The sequence below is a fragment of the Diachasma alloeum genome, unplaced genomic scaffold (assembly GCF_001412515.2).
Source record: "Diachasma alloeum isolate Michigan unplaced genomic scaffold, Dall2.0 Dall_scaffold_00199, whole genome shotgun sequence".
Taxonomy (NCBI): Eukaryota; Metazoa; Arthropoda; class Insecta; order Hymenoptera; family Braconidae; genus Diachasma; species Diachasma alloeum.
In genome coordinates this window covers 2,287,461-2,311,668 of record NW_021680364.1, presented here as the reverse complement: position 1 = coordinate 2,311,668, position 24,208 = coordinate 2,287,461, and the positions used below count along the sequence as shown (strand labels likewise).

At 39.0% G+C, this 24,208-nt stretch overlaps 1 protein-coding gene across 1 annotated transcript in view; it reads left to right on the top strand.

Annotated features, from left to right (window-relative positions):
- LOC107035547 (protein sickie) overlaps nt 1-24,208 on the top strand; it is a 127,897-nt gene that overhangs the window by 101,704 nt on the left and 1,985 nt on the right. Inside the window, exons 16-19 of the mRNA XM_015253017.1 lie at nt 16,797-16,880; nt 20,631-21,278; nt 21,799-22,675; nt 23,121-23,863. Coding sequence (XP_015108503.1) covers nt 16,797-16,880; nt 20,631-21,278; nt 21,799-22,675; nt 23,121-23,863 — 2,352 coding nt within the window. The remainder of the gene's footprint in view (nt 1-16,796; nt 16,881-20,630; nt 21,279-21,798; nt 22,676-23,120; nt 23,864-24,208) is intronic.

Sequence of the window (24,208 nt, the reverse complement as noted above, 5' to 3'; positions counted from 1 at the left end):
GATTTTTATGGTTGAAAATTGATTGATTTACCAAGTATTTATAGAAAATGCAATTAGATTTGAAAACAAAATTCTAACGGTTCAATATCGAGATTCAATTCAGACTTGCAAAGTTTATGTAACAAAATCATTGTAAAATGCCCGAAATCTCCGAATCTAAGAGGAATGGTTAAATTTCTATAATAACCTTTTTTGGGAAGCGAATTAAAAGCTACAAAAAAGGTTATAACAAAAATTTTGCTACTTGCCTTATTTTCCGAGATATTTATTGAAAACTGACCAATAATCAAAATCGACTTGAATCGTTGTACCGCTTCGCAATTGAATTATCAAGGAAATGAGTGGTTTCTGAAAAAATCTCAAAAAACATTTTTTGTGGAACATTTAATTCTCTACAAAAAAGCTTTTTTGACATTTTCCCCTAGAACCACGCAGTAACAAAATAATGCAACAATTACGAAAACAAGTTCCCCTGGAACTTCTTCTATGCCCTAGTCCCACCCAAATGATCATTTATTTAAACTTCTCATCACGAATTTAATTGGTGCACTCCAGGATTAAAATGAGAAACTCTCCTTTCACCGTGAAAAACGTGGAAGGTAATTGCGACCTCGAATCTAGTACCAGGGACCTTAGCTCTCTCGGTCTGTTGTATCTGTTGGGTTTTTATCGTGCATCGCGTTACGCGTCGGGGAATCGACCGCTCCTTCTGCTGGAGATCGCAGGGCCGTGCAGTGGTTCACGATAACGAAACACATGGTACTCCTACTCTCGAAAATGTTCCATTCAGGTCGATTTGGGTCGTTCGAGTCGGGAGGGATTAGAAAACCCGAGATGATGTACTGGCCGAGTCCAAGTCGTGATTGTTTGATTCTGCTGTCTATGGGCGGAACAGGAGATCTATTGATTTTATTGGGTTTATTTGCTGCGGGGGTTTATACTAATGTAATCAGAATGGGAGGATGGCTATCGTGACCCTCGTGTTTCTTATTCGATCTTTTGATGGAGAGGTATTCCACACGGGGAGAAAATGCGGACTGCTGGAAAAATTGGAATTTCATGGACAATTCGGTATAATTGTTAATATTTCCGGCGCATTTCTGGGAAATTTTGTGATTGAAACTTCGGAACTTCATGGAAATTGTAAAGTTTACCTCAATGATTTCATGAAAGTTCATAGAAATTATAAAAAATGAGCTGAATGCATTCTTGAATTTTCAATTAATTGAAAATTCTGCGTAAGTTGGTAACGAATATTCATAAATTATCTTTCTGTTGCTGAAAATTCGAGGGAATTAAAAATTTTTAAGCAACATATTTACGGAAAATTTCATGATTCCCATAAAAAATATTGCAATTAAAAAAATGTCCACGTAAGATTGTTTGACCCTACTCCCTGAATGAAATCTTCCACTCGCGAAAATTCCGCTAGTTTCATTTTTATAAAGTCTTCGAAAATGAAAAAAATAACAAAACTTCACCTAAATTTCAACGTTCAGTCCAATGATTCCCCTAATTTATTCCGATCACCAGCACCCAAGAGGTCACCCAGTCTTGCATAACCCAAGGCGAGAGTAATTTCGAGGTGGAGTTCATAACTGTCATCTCATGTTCACATCTCCCCAGATACAACACCCATTGCGTCATGCCACGGATCTACATAAAACCCAATTGTAACGCGCCCCTTTTCCCTCCCCCTCGCCCTCCCACTCGTCGCTGTTGGAAATTTTCCAAATGTCCAAGTTCCACTGAGATTTCAGGAAATTTTGTCATTGAAAAATCAAATATTCCATTGTTTTTATGTTCGAATAATCCGGAAATCAATAAAATACTTGATTTTTCAGTTGAATTATTTTGTGAAAATTTAGAAAAATCAGGGAAATTCAGGGAAAAATGGAAAAATTCGTGTAATTTGTTCCTGAGTAGAATGATCGAGGGTTAAAACTTGAAATTTAATCCGATTGAATGTCACTCTCATGAGATTTCCTATCGTATCTTGCTTGTAATTTCAAAAAAATTCTACCAATGATGACGAAGCATCCGAGGTACCAGCAATTTCCTAGCAAAACCGCACATTCCAGGCTCTCAATATCCCCCGCAGACCCGATAAATGGCGCAAAACCCAAAAAATGAACCCAGTGTAAGTGCCTTAATCAACCGAAAGTGAAAGACCCCCGGGAAAATGGATCTGAACGTGTGTTCGCGTCGAGTGCACGACGGATACGCGACGATTCGATCGCGTCCGAGGAATCGACCGCGCGCAGTCTACAGATCCGACTCGGAGGAGCTGCTGAAGATCCCCGGTGACGCCAGCGCCTTGCCGATGGTCTCCGCCATCCCCACGGACCAAATTCACCAGATCCCCAGGTGGTCATCAACGGGCAAGCACACCCTCCTCGAGAATTACGGCACCCTCAAGCGCCCGAAGAGGCCCAACGAGGCTGTTGTCAACCCCGAGCGCAAGATGACGCTCAACACATTCGCTAGTCAGAGACGTCAAGAAGGTAATCATCACTGGAGAAACTAGTGTCTGAAATTGAGACGATTTTTTTCAAGACGTTTGTTTTCTCAAATTTAAGACATTAAAACATGACATTAAGACGAATTGCATTTTCATTGCTCTATCAGAATTCTCTCGAAGTTTTATTAGAGTTCTATTAAATTTTTTTTTGCGCCATTTTTATACGAGATTGTGCAATTTTACCGTATCATTTTATTAAAAGATATTTGACAGAAAAAAGTCGATAGATTTTTATTTTTCTGTAGAAATTCTTAGGCGTAAACTCCCAAGTGTTTTCCGCTCTATTTTTATTTGTTTCTCATAATAAAATCGAAGGAGTGAAAAATGAGAAAAATTCACAGAAATTCAATAAATTCAAAAACGTCTTATGATTGCATGTCTAATGGAATTAATGTCTGGTCGAAATGCAGCCGTCATGCGCGAAGCCAAACGAAAACGTCTGGTCTATCAAACGTCTTGTTGTTCGCCAGAAAAACCTCTTACTTAAAGAAATTCAAATCTTCACTCCCCCAAAGTTGCCCGATAGACACAACTTAGTGTCTACCGTCTTAAGGATTAACAAAATGACGTCAATTTTCAAAATTTCTCAACGAATTTCCTGCCGAAAGTTATCGATATTTTTACAAATCGAAGCACATTAATCTCCAGGAGACGATGTCATCACATCGTCAGATCAGTGTGCTTTGGGTTCAAATAATATTAATAATTTTAAGCAGGAAATTTGTTTGAAAATTTCGAGGAAACGCCTTCTGTTACCCCTTAAACTGAGCCGTCTTGAAGACACTAGTTTTTACAGTGCAGGACCTACCGGAGAGTCTCTACGACACGGTGGCCCCAGACAGTCCCACCGACGCCCTGAAGTCCTCCCCGACCTCAATCCTCGACCCGCACATTGTTGACACCACCACGATCACCGGCAACTGGAGTAGAACCCCACCGGAGGGTCATTACGACGTCGTCCCGGAGGACCTCCCCCTGCTAACCCCGGCGAAATCAACACCCCCAAAGCCCAAGCCCCCGATCTACGCCATCCCGAACATCCCCCCGAAGAACCCCTCAAAGGACCCCCCGAAGGACGGGAACTACGTGCCCAGTGGTGATCTCTACAGGACAACCGCGCGGTACATCGAGGACATAAACAAAAACATCGCCGAGATCGACAGGAGCTACGACGAGCTCGGCTACACGAGCCGCAGCCCCGGCTACGGGGTAATAACAAAAATCTCGAAGACGCCGAGCCAAGAGACCTCCAAAATCTACAGGTACCGTAAACGCGACATGGCGCCGATGCCGCCAATATCCCTGGACTTCCTCGTGAAAACGGACGACGACGAGAAAAGTCCCACCCAGGACGCACCGCGCACCATCCGTCGGCCAAATTCCAGCGGAAAATTGCCACCGAAATTGCTCCCCAGGTCGTCCTCCATGGAGAACAACTCGTCGCGCCATTCCACAGGCTCAACCGGCACGTCATCAACGAAATCAAGTGAATCGCTGTACGCGATAAGCGAGAGTTTCCCGGAATTGCCGAGAACTAGAGTGTCGAGTAATGATAGCACTTCAGCATCGAGGAGAAGTAATCGTAGAGTTAATGTGAGTGAGGACACGACGGCCTTGCGTAGAAAAGATCAAAGTAATTCAGCTGCATTGCCAGTTGGGTACAATGACCCTGGCATCGAGTCGGACGACGAGTCGAGACACGGAAGACGACCTCGGGTCACCGGTATACTTCGTAGAAGCCGAAGCCGAGTCGAGGATATGAGAAAAAGTCCCGTGGCTTTATCCCGCGTTAATAAAGACGATGGGATTGAGAGAGATGATAGCTGTGATGAACGTCTATTTCAACGGAGGTGTGACACTCTGCCGTGCAGAAGGGCCAAGGTCATGGCCCATCCACTTCACAAGTCCAGTGAGGACGTCCTTGATGGTGAACGTACGGTGCCGGCACTGCAGCGAGCCTGTGCGAGCACAATAGACGTGAGGAATGGAGATTTGAGTAAGAATTATCTGATAGACGCGACGGAGATCATAATGCAGGGGCAGATCGAGAGGCGAATGAGGGACGGCGATAATTTGCCGGGAAAATTCTCTAGTCTGTCGCGCACTAGGCACAATTCACTCGAGTCCGGTGAGGAGGTTAATTGTGGAAATGTCGCTGTTGGGGCCTTTGCTACGCTACCGAGACGCGGTAGTGGCGCGAAGGAGCCGCGGTCGAGTGAGGCGTCAAGTAGACGACTCTCGGGTAACGTTCCCGTGCTCGAACCACTGTACGAGCATGCTGTGAGCGATCCCGTCAATCCTAGGGGAAATGGATGTGTCATACCGTGGTGGGAGCTCGCTACCAAGAAGTATCGACATCGAAGTTGTCCGGCATTGCAGGTAAACTATCTATTTCACGGGAATCTTTCCGTTTTTGGGGAGGAGAATGAAAGTAGGAAGTGCAGGGGGGAGTTTAGACGATGGAAGATCTTATTTGGGGAATTTTACGAAGGGAGGGGAATACATGATTAGGAAAAATTGAAATTTCGTTCACCATTAGTTTTATTAGTAATTTAAGTAATTTCAATTTTTAACGAAATTTATTGCCAAAAAATGGCTATTCCGAACAAATAATGAAGCCTTCCTCCAACAAAGAAGACATTCTTCCGATAAACACTTCACCAGAACCCCATTAACTCAGGAATGAATTTTTTTCAACCCTGAAATTAAAAAATAACAGCATATCAAGTTTCTAAAAATCATCAGTTTCTCTGAATAAAATTCTCACGGATTTTATATGGGAAATAAAATCAGCTCACCTGTCACATAATAGCCGGACGTCATAATACCGGATATGCTGGAGTCCTCATGACAAAAAAAGTTGTGGAGAAAGAGAGGAAAGCGAGATACATCAGAGCCATTTATCAACGATTGTCGGTCTTGATTTATTTTAATAATTCATCTCGCGAGTGCTCCCCCCTCCCTTCTCCCGCCCCTCCTGTGAATCCGCCCACGGGTGCGCGCGGGTGACTTTAATAAGACGCCTGCAAAATACACCGTCAAACGAATTTAAAGCCTGGACTCGCATTAAACCGTCGTGAGAGGGGAAAGGGGTCAGGCGGAGGGGGTGAAGTCGAAAAAATAGAGTTGGAGAGGGGGAGCAACGGCGCACCACGAGTTTTGTAACGAAGCGTGGGCTGGGGAGGCTAATGTTCCGTGCCCGTGTGCTGGCCGATTGAATAATTAGACGCGCCACGTTCCCCAACTAGTTCGTCTCTACTCTGTTGATCCTTATGACGCCACAGAGGGTCTTGGCTTTAATCATATGCCTCAACGTGACACACTGCAATTATTTCATTTGCATTTACAGGGGATGCCGTGATTGTTTAATTTTGTACGTGTGAAAAATCGATTTGTTAATTAGCAGACAGGACGGGCGCGCTCTGATATATCGGCTCATTTATTTGTGAGAAGATTTCTTCATTACAATTTTAGAGGCATGGCATTTCGTTGACTCAAATGCATTGTAATAATGAATGGGAATTGAATTTTTATTGCCCGTAATTGCCGAAAAATACGCGAAGTGTTATGAGTGAATTTTGTAGAATAACGAACAATTTTCGGGAATTATTGTAAAAAATCCGAAAACTGAATGATTTAAAATTTTTTTTTTTATGAAAAAAAGACATTTTCCTAGAATCGTCTAAGAACCCGGGGAATTTTCTCGATTCTCTAAAATTTAGAACCTGTACCCAAGTCAGAAAACCGAAGAGAATCAAATTTATGCCGTTCGCGAAAAAAATAAAATTGGAGGAATCAAAAATAATGAGATACATGAAAATACATGATGAATGAAAATCCAAGAAGGAAGAATTAATTAATTTCGCGCATACTGAAAATGAGAAAATTGACAATTATAACACAAAAAATAATTTGTGAGTTTGAAGAATTTGAAAATATCGCGTTTTTTAGCGACTAATTTCACGCGACTAATTCCCCAATCAAAATTGAGGATAGTGGCCATGTAATTTTGATATATTTCGATATAACTTGTGACTTTAATATTTGCCTAATATGACATTGTGTCCTTGTTATGTAAAATTTGAGGGCCCACGTGACATAGAAGTTATGATCATTCAATAATATGTATTTTTGACACAATAAAAACAAACGTCGATGTAAAACAACTTCACGAACCGTTGAGCTTTCAAAGATAGGACTGGTGAGGGGGGAGATAGGTAATGGAATTTACCGTTGGGAAGGGAGTGACGGGCAATGCGGTAATTGATGCTTTTAATTTTTTTGGGCTCAGGCTCTTTTATTGTATGAGCTTGGGGCTTCATCAGTATTTAGTTTTTGTGAGGTTTCTAGAGTTGAAAGAGAGAAGTTCTGCCCGGCGAAGAATTTGTGTTGTTTTTTAATGATGGGTGATTTCACCGGATAATTCGAGGGAATGCATGAGGTTTCGCGCTGATGCCGGCAGTTAAATGGTCAATTAAAAGGGGGCAATTTCGGGATCTTTGGAGATTGTATATTTTTTATTGAAATTAAGTGATTTTGAGGGATAATGTCTGACATTTCTTGCTGGAAGGAACTGACATCGAGGTGATTTAATAATTAAACATGTGAGAAATCGACTGTGAAATGAAAATAAAATTAGAATGAGCGATTTGAGAGAATAATTTTGTTATCGTATTATTCTCATTGTTGATAAAATATAATTCAGATAATTTACTGAAATTTCCACCCAATTTCATGGGATAATTTTGTCATGGAGACTCTGTGACTTTCCTGTCTTAAATTTTAAAGTCAAGTTAACGTTCCCATTGAATTAAAACATTTTTTCCATTTGCCTCCTGCTATTTTCTCAAAAAAATCTCTCGTTATCAAGATAATTTCATAATGAGCAGACTGTGAAAAAAATTGAAGATGACATCTTGAAGGAAATGTCAGGAATCTCCCAAATGAAAACTTTCTTTTCACATTTTTTCCCAAAACCACTCGTTATCTCGACACATTCATCTGCTTCAAATAATTCATCCGTAGAATCCATGATTAACTCAGAGGAGTGAATTCCCCCAACAACATCTTCTTCTGGGTCGATAAAATTCATGTACTGCTGGCTTACTCCAGCATCGAAAGCAACCGCTGGAGAAACAACATCAAATAAACTCCAGGTAGTCCTGGAAAAACACATCCGTGCCTCCCCAATTCCAACATAACATGCTCGCACTCATTCGTATCCATGTTGATGATAAAAACTCGTGTGTTTGCCGAAGGGAGGAAGGTCCAGGCGTTTCGAACACAAGACACGTGTGAGTGCCCTTTGACCAACCCCTCGGCCGGAGGAAAAAAAAATCTTCCAAAAGTTCCTTCGCTCAACGCCTCTATGGGGGAGGGCCCCCCATTTCCTCTCTGGTTTTGACATTTTAAAAACAGTCACGTGCTCGGCATTTTATCCGGCATCTTGTTTATGTATTTATAATAAACCAGTGTCCCGAGAAGTGATCGCGAGGGTCGTGACTCAGGGTGATCTGGCTTTCTTGTCGAGTGCATGCTGCACGTTAAACTCCGAATATTGTCCGGAATTCAATTTTTCAAGGAAAATGAAAGTAGAGAGGTTTCGGGGAAGGGGCAAAATGGACGCTTCAGACATTTTTTTCAATATTTCAAAGCCAGGAATTTTTTTTTTTATTGAGAAAGGAGTAATTCGTTTCGCCTCTCCAACGAAAAAAAATTATTTCATTTCATTTATTATTGAGTGAGGTTTTAACATTTGGAAAAAAGTTCAGTGTTCATTTTGTGACGTCGTTTATTCATTTACTGAAATTTTCAAGGAATTATTGAACTAAAATTTTCAGCTTTTATTGATAATCTCACCGAATCGTGAAGTTTCAATCAGAAAATACCTTGAAACCTCAGCTATAAATTTTTAAGTTTAATATTTCTGTTTTTTCAATACCAAGACTGCAATATTCATTCTCATGCACTTCTCAACCTACAATTCTCCATCCGATAATTTTTCTCCTTTTGCACATGGAAGATATACTGTTTTGGGAATAGCAACTGCAGCAGTTGAACTGCGTATGGGAACAGTAACCCAAGTTACATTATGCCTCGTAACGCTCCGCAGATTATGCACTTCTTCTCATGCACAAATACCCCGGTAAAAACCTCTCCCATTGTTGACGAAACGAGAAGGAAGCAGAGGGGGAAAAAATACACATTTCAGTCGATAATGAACTCCCCCTTTCTTCCGTGAATCGAGAGCCGGATTTTTCCCCCATTTTTTTATTTTATTCCTCTCTTTTGGCCGTTCAAGGACGCAGTTCAAAATGGTCAGAAACTCCGCCGGTTTTAATGACGTATGAAGAAAAAATTTTGTGAGTTTTGTGGCATTCATTATTACGGTTAAGGGCCATGCTCATTCCTGGATGATGCGTTGAGCAAACGCGTAATTATTCAAATCCATGCGGTGGGTTTACGACGGGAGTTCAGCTTGAGTCATTCTGCGTCAGCGCCTCTTCAAATGGGACTTGGAAGGAGAGAGAGGAATATTCACGTGATTTTTTAAATCGCTATCTAAATATTTAAAAAAAGTTTCGAAATTTTGAATAAAAAATTGAGAAACTTCAACCAATGACTATTACAAGGATTTTTTAATCAAATTTTTGAATTTAAAAAATTGTGGAACTATTGTTTTGCATTCTCAATCTTCTGAAAATTCATTTGAATACGATGTTTAATTTTCACAATAATTCACGTTGAAATCTCAATGATCACCAAAGGTGAATAATCAATTTGGTTGAATTTTTATGAATAAAACAATTCCATGAATTTTGATCTCAAATTGAATTCAAATCACGACATTGTCGACGTTACTTAGAGTGTTATATCTTTAGAAATATTTAGTGAAACCACTTAACTGCCTGATATATGATATTTCTCTTCGATTAGAATCAACTAAAAATTTCATGAATCGAAGAAAGAATATAGCAACAAAATCTTAGTCATCTCACAGTCTATTTCAATATTCCTCTAGTTTTTCTGCACTCCTCCATTTTTATTCATTTCAACGTGTCGTTTCACTCGGACCGCACTCGCATTTACGCTTTTGCGGTAATAAAAACACGACCGGAAAGCTTACCGAGCAAAAACATACAGTGTGCACACAGTGAGGTGCCTTGTTCAGTAGATTTACACGCACCCCACTCGCCCTTGTGTGTTGACTTCGGATTACAGGCCAAAGAAAAACATTTAGTTTCAAATACATTAATCCATAACATTTTTAGACTTGACTTATCGAAATGAGTTGGAGTGGGACTTTTTTTTATCTATGACTCCCCTAATTGTTATTATTCCCTGAAATTTTCAAGATTTTCGCAACAAATTTTCTTTGAAATTTCAGTGAATGTGATAGAAATTTCAATAAATGTACCGGAAATTTCAGTCAAAATTTTTCAAAAGATTATTTAAAACAGATTTCATTCGAGAAAATTGCAACTCTCCCATCCCTCACTTAATAATCATGAACATCAATTTATGATGAACCAATTGAAGAGAGAAGGATTTTTAAAACTCCGGAAATTGAAGAAAGAATCGCAATAATTATAAGAATTGAGTGGTTCTAGCGAAAATAGTCAAGCGACCCTGTAGAGAATTTCCTCAGCTTCGAAAAGATGTCCTACTCTGCCCCAAAGCCACTCATTACTCAGATAATGACGTAACTAAGACCAGTGTCACGCCTTTAAAATTTGTTTTCCTGTTTCACGATCGTTATTTCCCTAGAACATACTCGCAACCGATTTATTTCGAGAGGTAGATAAAAATCGTCAGCCCCTAAATTTTAAATTAAAAATCTCATAGAACTCTGCAATTTTTATTGTTCCCTAAAATCTGTGACGAAAATCCCTGAAATTTCAGTGAAAGTAATGTGATAAAAATTTCACCAAGTGCACCGGAAATTTCAGTCGAAAATTTTCAAAAGTGTACTTAAAATAGCCTCCATTCGAGAACTAGAACACTTCAACACTTCATAGTAATAAACATTGAAAATGTCTTTCAACAGTTGACAGAAATTTTCAACTGCTGAATTTGAAGAAAAAACTATAAGAATCGTCAGCCCCAAAATGAATAATTAATAAGAACAATTTTCATATTAAAAATGAAATTTTTATTATTCCCCGAAATTTGGAAATTAAATATTGTAATGGGGGAATTCTCCGGGTCCTAAAATTCCTTTTACGATCGTGTCGTTTCTCCCGTCAGTTTAAATGAGATCTACGAGGAGACGCCTGGCGACACTGGTTACGCTCAGACTAGACGACGCCAGGCGTTTTATTATCATCTGTGCTCTCGTGTTCTCTCCAGCGCTCGTTCGAAACCCCTCACACTCGTCTATTTCTGTCAAACCCCTAATTTTAGAGGATTAAAAGAATTGAGGGGGAAGATAATCCGATCGGAAGTGGCTCCAATGATACTAGAAAAAAAAAACATTCTCCAAACAGATTTATTTCGAGAACTAGGAACTCTCATGTCTGAGCCCGCTCTGTAATTATTAGAATCAATTTGTGAGGAACCAATTGGGGGAGAGACAGTTATAACCCCGGAAATTGAAGAAGAAATTTGTGAGAAACATTGAAATAATAATTTATGATCAGTCCACCGAGGCATTTGTGTAATTATTATGCGATTATCTCAAGAGACCCTTTCTGTCGTGAATTTCCTCGGCGAAGAAAGGGTCTCATATTTTATCCTGAAGCCACTCATTACTGAGATAATGGCGTAATTAAGGAAGATGTCACGTGTAGCAAATTTGTTTTCCTGTTTTGTGATCATTATGTTCCAGAAAACATACTCGAAAACAAAGTTGAAGAAAAAATTGAAAGAATTACAAAAAAATGTTCATTCTTTCATCATTTTACTATTTTTTTGACTTCATAATATTTTGGAGAGCGATTCAGTCAACAAGGAGAATCAACTTCTCAGGGGAAATGACGATAATCAAACCTCAGCTGCTCGTAAAAATAATCAGAAACCCTCAGATTGAGGTACATTGAAATACAAGTGTAGCGCACGTTCTGTTTTCTCAGCCCACGCGAAAATTTAATTCCCATTTTCCCATAGTATTCCATAGACAACGAAATTGAAACGGGGAATGAGTGGGTGGATTTTCAAACTCATAAATAAGGAGTAAACGAAAGCACGACGGGAAACACTCTAGGGTCCTGTGTACTTGGGCCGTTTGGTTTCGATAAAACCGGACGAATGTGGAACGATAAAACGAAAAAACGAAGAGAGATCGCTTGCAGAATCGCAGAATCGATCCGAATGATTGTCGACTTTATATAACCCATAATGTTGGGAAATTTCGATCTGAAATTCGAATGGGCATGATGATTTGGCCAGTACTGATGTTTCAGTGCAACTTTGAAACAATTCAGCTTTACAGCTTATCGAATATCGGATTCTCTCAGTAATAAATAGGCTTAGGCGAAATGTCTTCACTATTTTTCGCGAACCACGCGATTCTTGAGATATTTACATAGTAATAGGTGAGGATATGAAATTCTGGAGTCGATGGAATCGGTTCGGAAACTGATTCACATCCTCAATTGATGTGATTTTTAAAATCGACGAAGATTTCTGAAGGGAAATGAGAATAACGATGTGATGTTTCATTTGAAAATGTAAAATTGTTTTTTGGTGTAAGTCTACTGTTTAAAATTTTGGGCTGAAATTTCCGGTAAACTTTTAGAGAATATTCATGCGATTTTCAAAAAATTGTTGTGATTCAACATTTAAAAAAATTTAATTCGAAGCAACATGTGACAAATCAACGTTTACGTTCTTTCACTTAATTTCTGGATGTTTTTATGGTCATAAAAAAGAGATAATTTTGGAATGCGATCGTAACATTATTATCTTGATGAGATCGCCTCGAGACTTTTACACATAAAAAAGAAATTAAGGAAAACTACTAAAAAAACTCGAGAAGCTAAAAAAATTGAGAAGCTAAATTTTCTGATATAGTAAATATGCGAAAGAAATTTTAAATGTCCTCTTCTTATCATATATGAATGTCATAAAAAATTACGTTAGAACCCGTAGATAACCACTTCCATAAACATTTTCGTAACGGTTCAAAATTCCCCTGTGAGTTAATACTCTTCCTCAATCCCTAGAAATAAACATTGAGAATAAAAAATCGACGACTAATCTCCCGAAATTGTAAAAAGAGATTATACAGCGAAAAAGACAACTCTTTCTCCCACGGGATTCATTTCTTTTCTCCGCGACACGTAAAATTTCCTCAACGTAAAATATTATTTACCAAATAACGTTTCGCCCATTAAAAATTGCCGTAATTTTCCCTTAACTCTCCTCTCGGTGCAAATAAATATGAGATTAATCCCACATGCTTCCCATGCAGAATCCCCGGTGAATTTGCAATTCCCTGTTTCCATCAATTTCAAGGGAATCATTTCACCAGTTTAACAACCGTAAAAATTAAAATCTTCCATGTTAAATCACACCGCAGAGCAACGTTGTTGCATTTAACGTAAAAATATGCGTGTGAGCCACGGGTGCAGAGGATTCCGAGAAAATCTCGGGATCGTTAACCACATCTCTATCGGAATGAGGCATCGCACTTGGATTTTACGAGGGTAATTCACTGTTGATCTCTCGGATCATCTGCATTCAACCGAGTTGCTGTAAAATAGAGTAGATCTCTCTGTCATCTGTACAAAAATAATAATCATCATCGATCAATTACCCTCAGTGTTGCAGCCACGATCCGTGTTCTCGGTAATTCGTCTCTGAATTTCTTTTGGCCTCTTGTCGTCACGTGATGAACGGATTTCAGTTTAATGCCGAGTCAATTGGCCGAGATGGAAGATTACAGGGTTCAAATTAGTATCTCTTGACCCAATACTATTTATAAGTGTTCCTTCGCCCGTCTGCTTTATCTCAATTGATTGAAATTAGAATATATTTTTCTATCGTTCACGTCGAATAACACTTGCTCAATTGGGAGCGTTTTTATTGAGTTTCAGTGCAAATGTTCAATGCCACTGGCAATTAAGTATTCAATTGAGTGGAAAAGCCCGAAAATTGTTTGCTTGAATGTTCCTTCTCTGCATTCAAGAGTTCATTGGAGTTTCGTTTCACTTTGAATTCGACACAAAATAAATTATTCACATTATTTATTATTATTTAATTATATTTTCAATTGTTTGAATTATTTAAATGATTAATTATTGTTATTCACTTCTCATTCCCTCGGCTTCACAATGCAAAAATATTATAGATCCTATTGAACTTGATATGAGCTCATTGAACGTTGTCTTGTTGATAAACACTCGTGAAGATTGTTGAGTGCTGTGCTTGACCTCCTTCTGAATAACTTCGATTGTGTGATCGTACAGAAGTTTCTTCGCATCTTTTGCCACTATGAAGTCTAGAAATTATGACATCCTGAAAAGCAGCGTAGAGTCAAAAATTTCCAGAGTAAAAGTTTCCAGAGAAAAAAATACTGGTTTTCCTGATTTTCAAAAAATTATAATTTTTCAATATTTCATGAATCTTTCTCCAAAAGTAAACTTTCTATTTTTTTCAGATTGTTAAAATGGTTTCTAACGGTTCAATGTCGACATTAAAATTCAGACCTGCAAAGCTTGAATAATAAAATTTAATTATTTCATTTTTTATTCAATGGAAAAGCAAAATTCAGTTGCATTTCGACTACGAAAGTAGAAAAACATTTCACTGGAGAAAAAAAACCAAAGTACTCGGATATCCTCAAAACCCCTCACAATATTTTTCACCAATGTTCAAGTCTCCCAGTAGTAATTCCATCGACATTGAATAAATAAATAAATAAACGAGTGAAGTATAACGGTGAGCATGTGGGTCGGGTTGTGGGTCAGTCTCATCGCCTACACAGGGAGTCCCGTGTGAGTCCTTTACCTCAGTGTCGAGCCTCTTAAATCATTCTGGAGTAAAGCTGAGACGTAGAGAGAGTGTCGACTGCACGATGGTTACTCGTGTCTTCTGTCTAGGAGTCAATTTACTTCCCTCAGTTGTTGTTTTTTCTCTCAACTATCTTTATATTTTTCCTTCACCGGGGGATTGCCCACCAGCTGTCTAGTCTGCCTTGAAAGCAGAACGGAGAATGAGAGCAGAATATTCTGTTGAATCACTTCCGCGATTCTCTCAAGGTTCATTGAGGGGTATAGCACTGGGAGAATTCGTGTTCACGTTGAGTTTATTGGTTTTTATTTTTCACAACAATGGAATTCCACTGCCACTACGGAGTTACGATCTCATTTTCTTAACAGGAAATTTTCTTTTCTTCGTGGTGAATAAATTTGAATTCATGTATATCAATATTGGGTGTAGGATCTGTGGAAAATCGAGATGGAGAAGCTGTTGAGGAGATTGAATTATCATTCTGTTGCATGTTTTAATGAGGAAATGTTGAGGGGACATTTGTCATGAGCTCTATAGGAATTTTTATTTTTATTCGGAAAATTTAATTAACGAATTCTGAATGAGTTTGAGAGGCAAACATCTCTGAATTATGGAGGAGAATGAGAGATTATCAGAACAGTTATCACATTTATGACTATTTTATTATTTCATCGGAATAAAATTACCAAAAAAAATTTTTAGTAGAGAATTTCCTCAGCTACAATAGATGTTCTCTCATTTTTTGACAAAGACACATGAAGATTGACAAGCTGCTGAGGAAATTGATTTATCATTCTGGTACATTATTTTAATGAACTACATTTGTCATGAGTTCTAAATAACTTTGCATTTTTATTCGTAAGATTTAATCACCGGATTCTGAATGAGTTTCAGAGTCAAATATCTCTGAATTGAGGAAGGAAATGCGAAATGATCAGAACAATTAACTATTTTATTATTTCATCGCAGTGAAATTAAAAAAAAAAATTAATAAATCAAATTCCCTGGGTCCCACTATTCACGAAAAAATTAATTCAAAAATTTCATACAGTCATACAATTTATATATTCATCCACTCAGGTTCATTCCCATCCGTCTTTTTATCTCCAGAAGCCCTCGGGTACTCGAGAAAAAATACCACAGTTTGTTAATCTGGGTTAATCGCCTGGCAGATAAAGTGACTCCCTTTTAACTTCACGAAACACTTGTGTTTCGAACACTCGAACATTACAAAAACACAAAAAATTCCGGGGAGAAAGAACTCCGATGTTTAACAATTTATGCCGGTCCAGTTTAGATCTGCACATGTATCTTGCGTGTACGCGTGCACACGTGTGTCGAGAGTCAATGGCAGTTGAGACGGGTTCGGTGTTCGCACCATGTACCACCTGACCAGTTATGCAGTTGATTATGTGGTGATCTTTGTGGGGGCCCTTCAACATGTTGAGAAATAATCGGGGAGAGGGTAATTACATGGCTAAGATCAGTCACCATATCCGTAGATATTTTACCGCTGATTATGCGGTTGGAAATTCATGCTTATCAGAGAATTCCAGACAACTTGTTAATTGTTATCTGAAAAAAAAAATATTGTGGGTTTTTTTTATTTTGATAAAAATTATGGATTAGAAATTGCAGATAACAATTTTTTTAAAGTCTCTAAAATGACTGTTTACAGAAAATGCAGATCTTTTTTGTTCTGCGTGAATTTTTCAATTAATAAAACAAGTATCAAAAAATATTGTGGGCGTTTTCTCTAAGAAATTTAATTGAAATATTATATTAATTTTTTACGTTAATTCCATTAAAAATTAGGCAACGGCCCCCCGCGTCGTATTTTTTTAAACATTCAATCACTCTTTGCAAATAAATAATTGAAATTGTTTAAACTTCCAGAAACCGTATTTTCTTGGGCATGAAATCGATTTCGATGTTTTCCAACATTTTTATTTTTTTAAATGTTTTTCTAAAATGTTTTCAAATTCAGAAGTATAAAGTTTAAAGAATAAAATCCTTGTAAAATGTCTGGAAACTTAGGGTCAGATGGGAAAAACATTGCGCTGTATAAACACAAATGAATTAACATTACAATTTCCTCATGTATTCATGAAGTAATTTTCCAACTCACGATAAGGTACAACAAACGACATTCCCCCCTGTCCCATGTTTATTCTAACAAAAATTACAGCCACTTGGTGGCCATAATTTCACTCGAATCGATTGCATCTAGCGTAATATTATTTACGACGTTGAAAATAGAATTTATAATGGAGTTTGGAGTTCATTGTTTTTAATATGCATTTGTATTATTCCATGTTAACAGGCCCACGTAGTTGCAGCCTTTGAGCAGTCACTGTCGAACATGACCCAGAGGCTACAGCAGCTCACGGCGACCGCTGAGAAAAAGGTGAGTCAATTTCCGGTTCTGCATTTCAAGTATCTCCAATTCCGTTGGGCCTGGCTCATCGGTTTTTTATAAGTAAAAAAAAATGAGGCAGACGTCGAATGGAGGATGGATCAATTTACGTAATCACTTCTTCGTAATCAGTCACGCGACGAATTTTTATTAATCTCTTCGCGTCGGGAGAGAAATGGAATTGGGTACCATCTGCTTCTGGAGTTTAAATCGTAGGGTTTAGCCTCTCACATTAAACTACTGTTTTTGGATGAGTTAATTGAGGAGGAAAATGGTATCATCAAAAATTCATAGTTTCTGGGAAGAAGATCATTGTTTTTTTATTTCGAAGAATCGTTCGGAGATGCGCAGACTCATCTTTGAATTCAGTGGATTCTCGGAGGAAAACTTTTGCGTTTTTTAAAGAAAAATTTTTAGACATTATGATTTTTTATGTCTTCGACCGCTCTAAATTGGAGATTTGTATTTTTTGTAACGGAAAATTCAAGTTTGAAAAGTATTTAACTTAATTATGAAAATTGGGGGAGAAGATACATTTTGAAATGCATTTTGAAATTATTGAATCGTTAGAAAATATTTTAAAAATCTGAAAAAATTAGAAAAATGTTTTTTGGGGGAAGATTAATTAAATAATTGAAAAATTGCACCCTTCAAACATTACGAGCATTTTTTGTAAATAATTCATAAGCAATCAATTTTCCACCCTAAAAATCATTTGTTCGGAATCGTAACAAATTTATCCATTTTCATAATTTTCCCAGAAATCAATTTCATGCCTAAAAATGAGATTTCCGAATGCTTAAACAATTTCGATTATTTATTTATAAACAACGAATGTTAAAAAAAAATAATTCTGTGTAAAATGTAATTTTAATGATCTTCTTAAAATTTGTCTCACGGAATTTAATCGACAAATCAGCTCAGGAATTCTCATCCCCAATTGACAAATCTCTCGTCCAAATTCCCGGAGAGCCTCTCCCTCGCAGTTCTAAACAAAAGCCCAGCGCTGAATGATCCGCCTGCATTCACGTTCCTATCAAAACGCATTTGTAACCCACCTCCCAGAAATTATGGCGTCTAAATCCCCCCGTACCGATTGAACCAAAGCAAAATTTATCAAAATTGCATCGTCTCAAATATCCTCACACCATGGAGCTGCACCACTGCGTCGAATTATTCCCAATCTGTACAGCTATCTGACAAGACGTCAAAGTAAAATTGAGACTTCCAATACCGAGAGATCAAAGGAGCATGTGGATAGGAGGAGCGCAATGCAGAGTGAGATAAAAAAGCCATCGAGATCATTGGTATCACCGGATTCAAATGAATCCCATTCCAGTGGCTCCGGCGGTCCCTTTGGAGCCCCTGTGAGTCGTCTCAGCCGAATTTCATCGAAGCGAAAATACCGGGAGATCGAAAATTCTTCGGATACTCATGAAAATGGCATTTCAAAGGCCATTTCCCTTCGCAAAGCGAGCAAACCCTCAGCGATCCAATCACCAGCCTCCAAACGTCTGAAGAAGGACCACAAAGACCTCAGAGACATCAGTGGCACTTCGGACCCAATGAAGCCTCGTAAAACCGTCAGGCAGTTGAAGTACGAACGCATGAAATTACGATTAATCCCGAGTGATAGCCACAGCGAGGAGAAAAATAGCGAAAAAAATATCCGGGGCATCTCCGATAAGTCGACGGTGGCAGCATCGATTACAAATGCCGATGGTGTATTGGCTCTCGGTAACCAGAGTACAATAAAACCCTCGCTTCGTTTCGAGGACATGCTCGGCGAGCGGCTGGAGGCGAGCCCCAAGTCCATGAGGCAATTGTATAGCACCGCAGACTCGTGGAGCAGCGACTCCAGCGATTGAACTCCCGTGTATTTCGAGACCATTGTAACCCTGGATCAATAAATCAGAGCTTTTTTGAAATGGAGGCGTGGGTGGGGTATTGGCTGGGGAATTGATTGTTTATTGGTGGTTGGGACGGGGACTTTTCGGTGGGGAATTGGAGGTAATTTGGTTTTTGGTGAGTGAGAATAAAGTTGATTATGGATTCATTGGATTGGAGAAGTTTTGAATTCAAGAATTTTTTCAGAATCGGAAATTGATTGATTTGATCTCTCGAAATCAATCATTGAGAGGATTTTAGTATTGAAGGCCAATTGTGAAGAAAATGTGGGCATTTTGTTTTCGATTTGAACTGAGAAAATATGAAAATATGAAAGGCGAATGGATTTTATGGAGAAAAACCATTTTTCGTTTCCAAATTACGTATATTTATTTTTGGAACAAGTGCTTTGCGAGAAAAAATGACTCCTAAGCTGAAGGTTCAACCATTTTCAATCACCAAATTTGTCAATTAAATTAACTGAAAATTTTTTTTTTTAAAACGTGAATATTCAGCGTCTTTAAAATTACATTTTGCACAGAATTATCATTTTGCAAAAAATTCGTTGTTTATAAATAAATAATTGAAATGGTTTAAACTTTTGAAAACCCTACGTACTGGAATAAAAAACTTCACTCCAGAATTTTCATTTGAAAATGCGGACCAACTCATTCCCCAGTGAACTGTTCCACAATTAATCTTTCGGCTATCGCGTCGAGTTTTCTCGATCCTAATAAAAACCCTGATAATCCACGCGATGATTGATCGACTTTGATTATCGCTCAATCCACGAATCTTCTCGATCATGAAATCCTTTTAATCCTTCACCTCCTCGGTTATTAATTTAATTGAAGGCTGAGCGACTAAGTAGAACGGATTTATGTATGAGCAATTGAAGTGGATATTTTATTAAGACTTGTTCTCTCTTCGGGGGCAGTAGAAGAACGGATCAAAGGAAAACGTAGTCACAAAAACTACCGCCTCTACACCAGGGTTTCCTCCATTGTAGGCTTTGCCCTTTGTGTTTATTATTTAGTGAACATTGATATAGTTCGCGGTAAGACCTCGCCGGGAGTCTCTCCAGGAAGCGTAATCTCATAACGTAATTAATAAGTCGTATAGCTGTAGTAGTTGAGTAACACAATCCAATTGTTTTTCTCAACACAGTATTAATCAGCAGAATTTCATAATTTAATTTCATCAATTCCTCAAAATCCGACAGTTCTTATAGAAATCCCGAATTATTAAAATAATTTCATCATTGATAATTTCTTACATGATTCTAACTTTGACGAGAGTAAAAAATTAGTCCATCAAATTCTGTCTCCAATGATTTTCTTAAGGGAAAACGCAACCCCTGTGTCTCTATGAATTTTTAGAATTGTGTTTTCTCCTAGAATTATTAATTTTTATTTATGACACTGCTTTATCAACTCGATTATTGGTTTGTTGAGTCAATAAACAAAAATTATTTACCACAAAAGTTTGACACTAATGACAACTTTTGCATTAGTTATAAAATTTTCATTTATTTTTTCTGATTTTTAAGATGTTTTCTACATTTTAATCTCCTCTCTAATCTCGAAAAAATAATTTTCCCATAAGACTCTGTTATTTCGCCACTTCTGAATTAATTATTGTCAATAATACTAGAATGCCAATTGTTTTTATTCCTATCACTTTCCGTTTAGATTTATTCCAGATTTGAATCTTCAAAATTGTTTATTCTAGTGATCTTCATTCTACTTTAAGAATGGTTTTTTCTCCTTTAAGATTTAATCAAGAAAGTGATGTTTATTCTACTTTAAGCGCCACCATCAGCGAAGTGTTCACCCAATTTTTCCATCATTTCAGGACTCAGAGCTGCAAGAACTCCGGGAAACGATAGAGCGTTTGCGTCAGCAAGGTGCAGAGGCAGTTCTAACAAACAATGCAGCCACATCAAACGGTCGTAGACACACCCTCGGTGATTCAGATTCCGGTACAACAGGCTGCACTGGTTACACCAGCAATCAGGGCTCCTCAATGGCACGTCAATTGTCAGCCGACAGTGTAACATCATTGAACTCAATAAGCAGTCAGTGCTCAGTGAGCAGTCACCACAAGAAGAAGGGCTGGCTGAGGAGTTCCTTCTCGAAGGCATTCTCAAGACCCCGAAAGAATCGTCATGGCTCAGTGTCAGACGCCGAGGACAGCAAGGACAATGGTTCAATGATCACTGGTGAACTCAGTGCGCCCAACAGTCCACGACTGCCTACAGCTGTTAAACACGACAATTCACAGCAGAATAATGGGGAATCGAGTGAACAGAAATCACCGGAGCATGATAATTCGTTGAGTGGCAGTAAAAGTAGTTCAGCACTTTATAAAACGGACACCACTGTCGATGAACTTAAGAATCAATTGAGGGAGAAGGATCTTGTGCTCACTGATATTAGGCTCGAGGCACTGTCATCAGCTCATCAATTGCACTCGCTCAAGGAGCACTTCAACAAGATGCGGGTGAGGGATTACTTTTTTTCTGTCGTGGTCTTAGTTATTACGTGATAATAGAACGTTTATGGGGGGTAATGAATGGCTTGGAAACAGCAATTTCATGGGGCCTAGAGGTTTAAAATGGGTCTCAAGAGAACTCTTTCACTGGAAAATTGAGGAAAAAATTGGAGTACTGTTATGGGGAGGTTTAAGGGCTTCATTCGGTGGGTTCAGTGGTTCCAAGTTGTTGAAGTCATTTTTTTTTTGCTATCTCATGATTTTTTAAATTGAGGGAGAGAAGATGGTGGAACGTAATATGAATGATTTTCATTCTTCTTTTTCTCTTCTCTCATCATATATATATATAACAGTCCCATAGCTGTCATCACATATCGTCATCATAATTATCATTATCATTTTCATTAACAATCTCGTAGGACAAGACAATTGAAAGATAGAAAAAGAGTATAATCAATCGAGGTTTTTCAATCGCAAAACTAAAAATAACATTAATTCCCACGGAATTAAAACCTAAAATGATTTTCAGAACGAAATGATAAACCTGAAGCAGGACAACGAGCGCCTGCAACGGTTAGTGACCTCGAAATCCCTGACGTCGTCCCAGTCGTCCCTGCCGAGCGATCGAGACCGTCGTTTCAGCATGACGGAGGTTCCCTCGAGTGGAGGCTTGCCGAACGGTGAGCACACGTCAGCGGTGGATCAGCTGGACGACATAACAGTCCCAGAGCACCCGATCGTCCCCACCAACGCCTCGACAGAGCCTGTAATCGAGGACACAGACGGCAAGAGGATAAACGTCGCTGTCTACCTCGGCAGTGAAAACAGCTTCAACCTCAATTTGACCTCGGGGCAGGACGGGATAATCGGTGAGCCAGCCCACTGCATAATCGCCAACGTCTGCATCTCCAACAAGACCTCGTGGGACGGACTGGACTCGACAGTTCGTCGTTGTCTCAAGGATTACGTCTCCAGGGTGGATCCGATTAATAATCTGGGGCTGGGGGTGGACTGCATATCGGCTTATCACCTGGGGGAGGCGTCCAGGTGCACAGCAGACCCTCAGTATCCTGAGCTGCTGCCCTGTGGGTACCTCGTCGGCCACGTGAAGACGATTTATCTCGTGCTCTCTGGCTACTCCTGGCTGGCCATCGACACTTTGATCCCCAAGTCTATTGTTCAGAGGCTCATTTCACTGTTCAATGATCATCGGAGGGTTATTCTGTGTGGCCCCAGTGGCACTGGCAAGAGTTATCTAGCTGGGAAACTCGCCCATGCTCTCGCTGGCTCGGACTCGGAGACTGGAGATCCTGCTGCTGTCGCCACTTTCAATCTTGATCATAAGTCGAGCAAGGAGCCGAGGGCGTTCTTGGGGCATATTCTGCAGAGGTGTGCGTCCAATGCTGGTGAGTTGGGGGAATTGCCATTCTTTTTTAAGGGGTTCGGAGAGTAAATGACATTTTTCTAGATTTTATTTTCGAGTTATTTACTTTAATTAATCGTGAGTGCTATTTTGAACTGTTCATTTAATTAATTTCGTTATTATACTTTATGTTTATTTAATTTGATCCTGGAATTGACCCTAAAAAACGGGAAAAAATTATTATTTTTTCACAGATGAAACCTGTTAATGGTTCGAAATTAATAATTAATTAACTATTTAAAAAGATTGATTGAAATTATTTAAAGTTTTATAATTTTAGTCAATTATGAAATGGAAAACAAAAATAGTGCATCCTTTGGATTATATTGACCTTTAGTTTTCTAAAACCATTCAGAATTGTGTTTTGAATAAATACCCAATGTCGAATAATCGTTAATCCAATATTGTTCTTTCGACAATGTCCCCAGGTGATGAACTACCCCGAGTGATAATCGTGGAGAACCTCCAACACGCGAGTTCCCTCACTGAATTATTCGGTGGACTGAATGCCAAGAATAAATCGTTCCCCGCGATAATTGGTACAATGAGCCAGACGACATGCAACATCACGAATCTCCAGTTGATCCACAACTTCCGTTGGATAATGTGTGCCAATCACATGGAGCCTGTGAAGGGTTTCCTCGGGAGATTCTTGAGGAGAAAATTACTGGAGCACGAGCTGAGGGAGTGCGGAGGGGTGAGAAATGCGGAGATGGCGGCTGTTGTCGAGTGGATGCCGAGGGTGTGGCTGCACTTGAATAAGTTTCTGGAGACTCACAGCAGTTCAGATGTGACTATCGGGCCCAAGTGGTTCCTGGGGTGCCCCATGGAGGTCGCCAACTCGCAGGTGTGGTTCACGGATTTGTGGAATTACTCGGTCATTCCGTATCTCGTGGACAAGGTGAGGCAGGGCCTGGAGCTCTACGGGAGGAGGACCAGTGGCAATGGGAACACTGATGGGGCCTGGGAGGATCCTACACAGTTCATCATCAATAGCTATCCTTGGGTGGCTACGCAGGCTGTTCATGGCGGGTTCAAGGCTCTTGTGCCATTGAAACCTGAGGACGTTGGGTATGATGATGAGGATCCCTCTGGACACACCGCTGGAGTTGGGAGCTCCAGTGTTAAGAGCCTCGGAAGCACACACAGCGATACTGATGGGGATCCTTTGGTGAGATTATCAGGCATTATTTTGGATTACCTGAATTCGATTGATTTGAAATACAAGAATGTATTCGCCGGAATTTTACTGATTTCACTGTTTCCATGAAATTCCTTGAAATTTCAGTGAAACTATAATGTGATTGATTCAGCTTAATGTTTTTAGAAAAAAACAACGAGTTCTCATGGAATAATAAATCATAAATAATGTTCATAGAATAATAAATTGATCTCAGTTCAATTATTCTATAGTTTTCATTGATTTTGCATAAAATTTTGAATTGCCAATAATGAAATTCTTTGAAATTTCAGTGGAAGTATAATATATATAATAAAAATTTCCCCGAAGTGCACT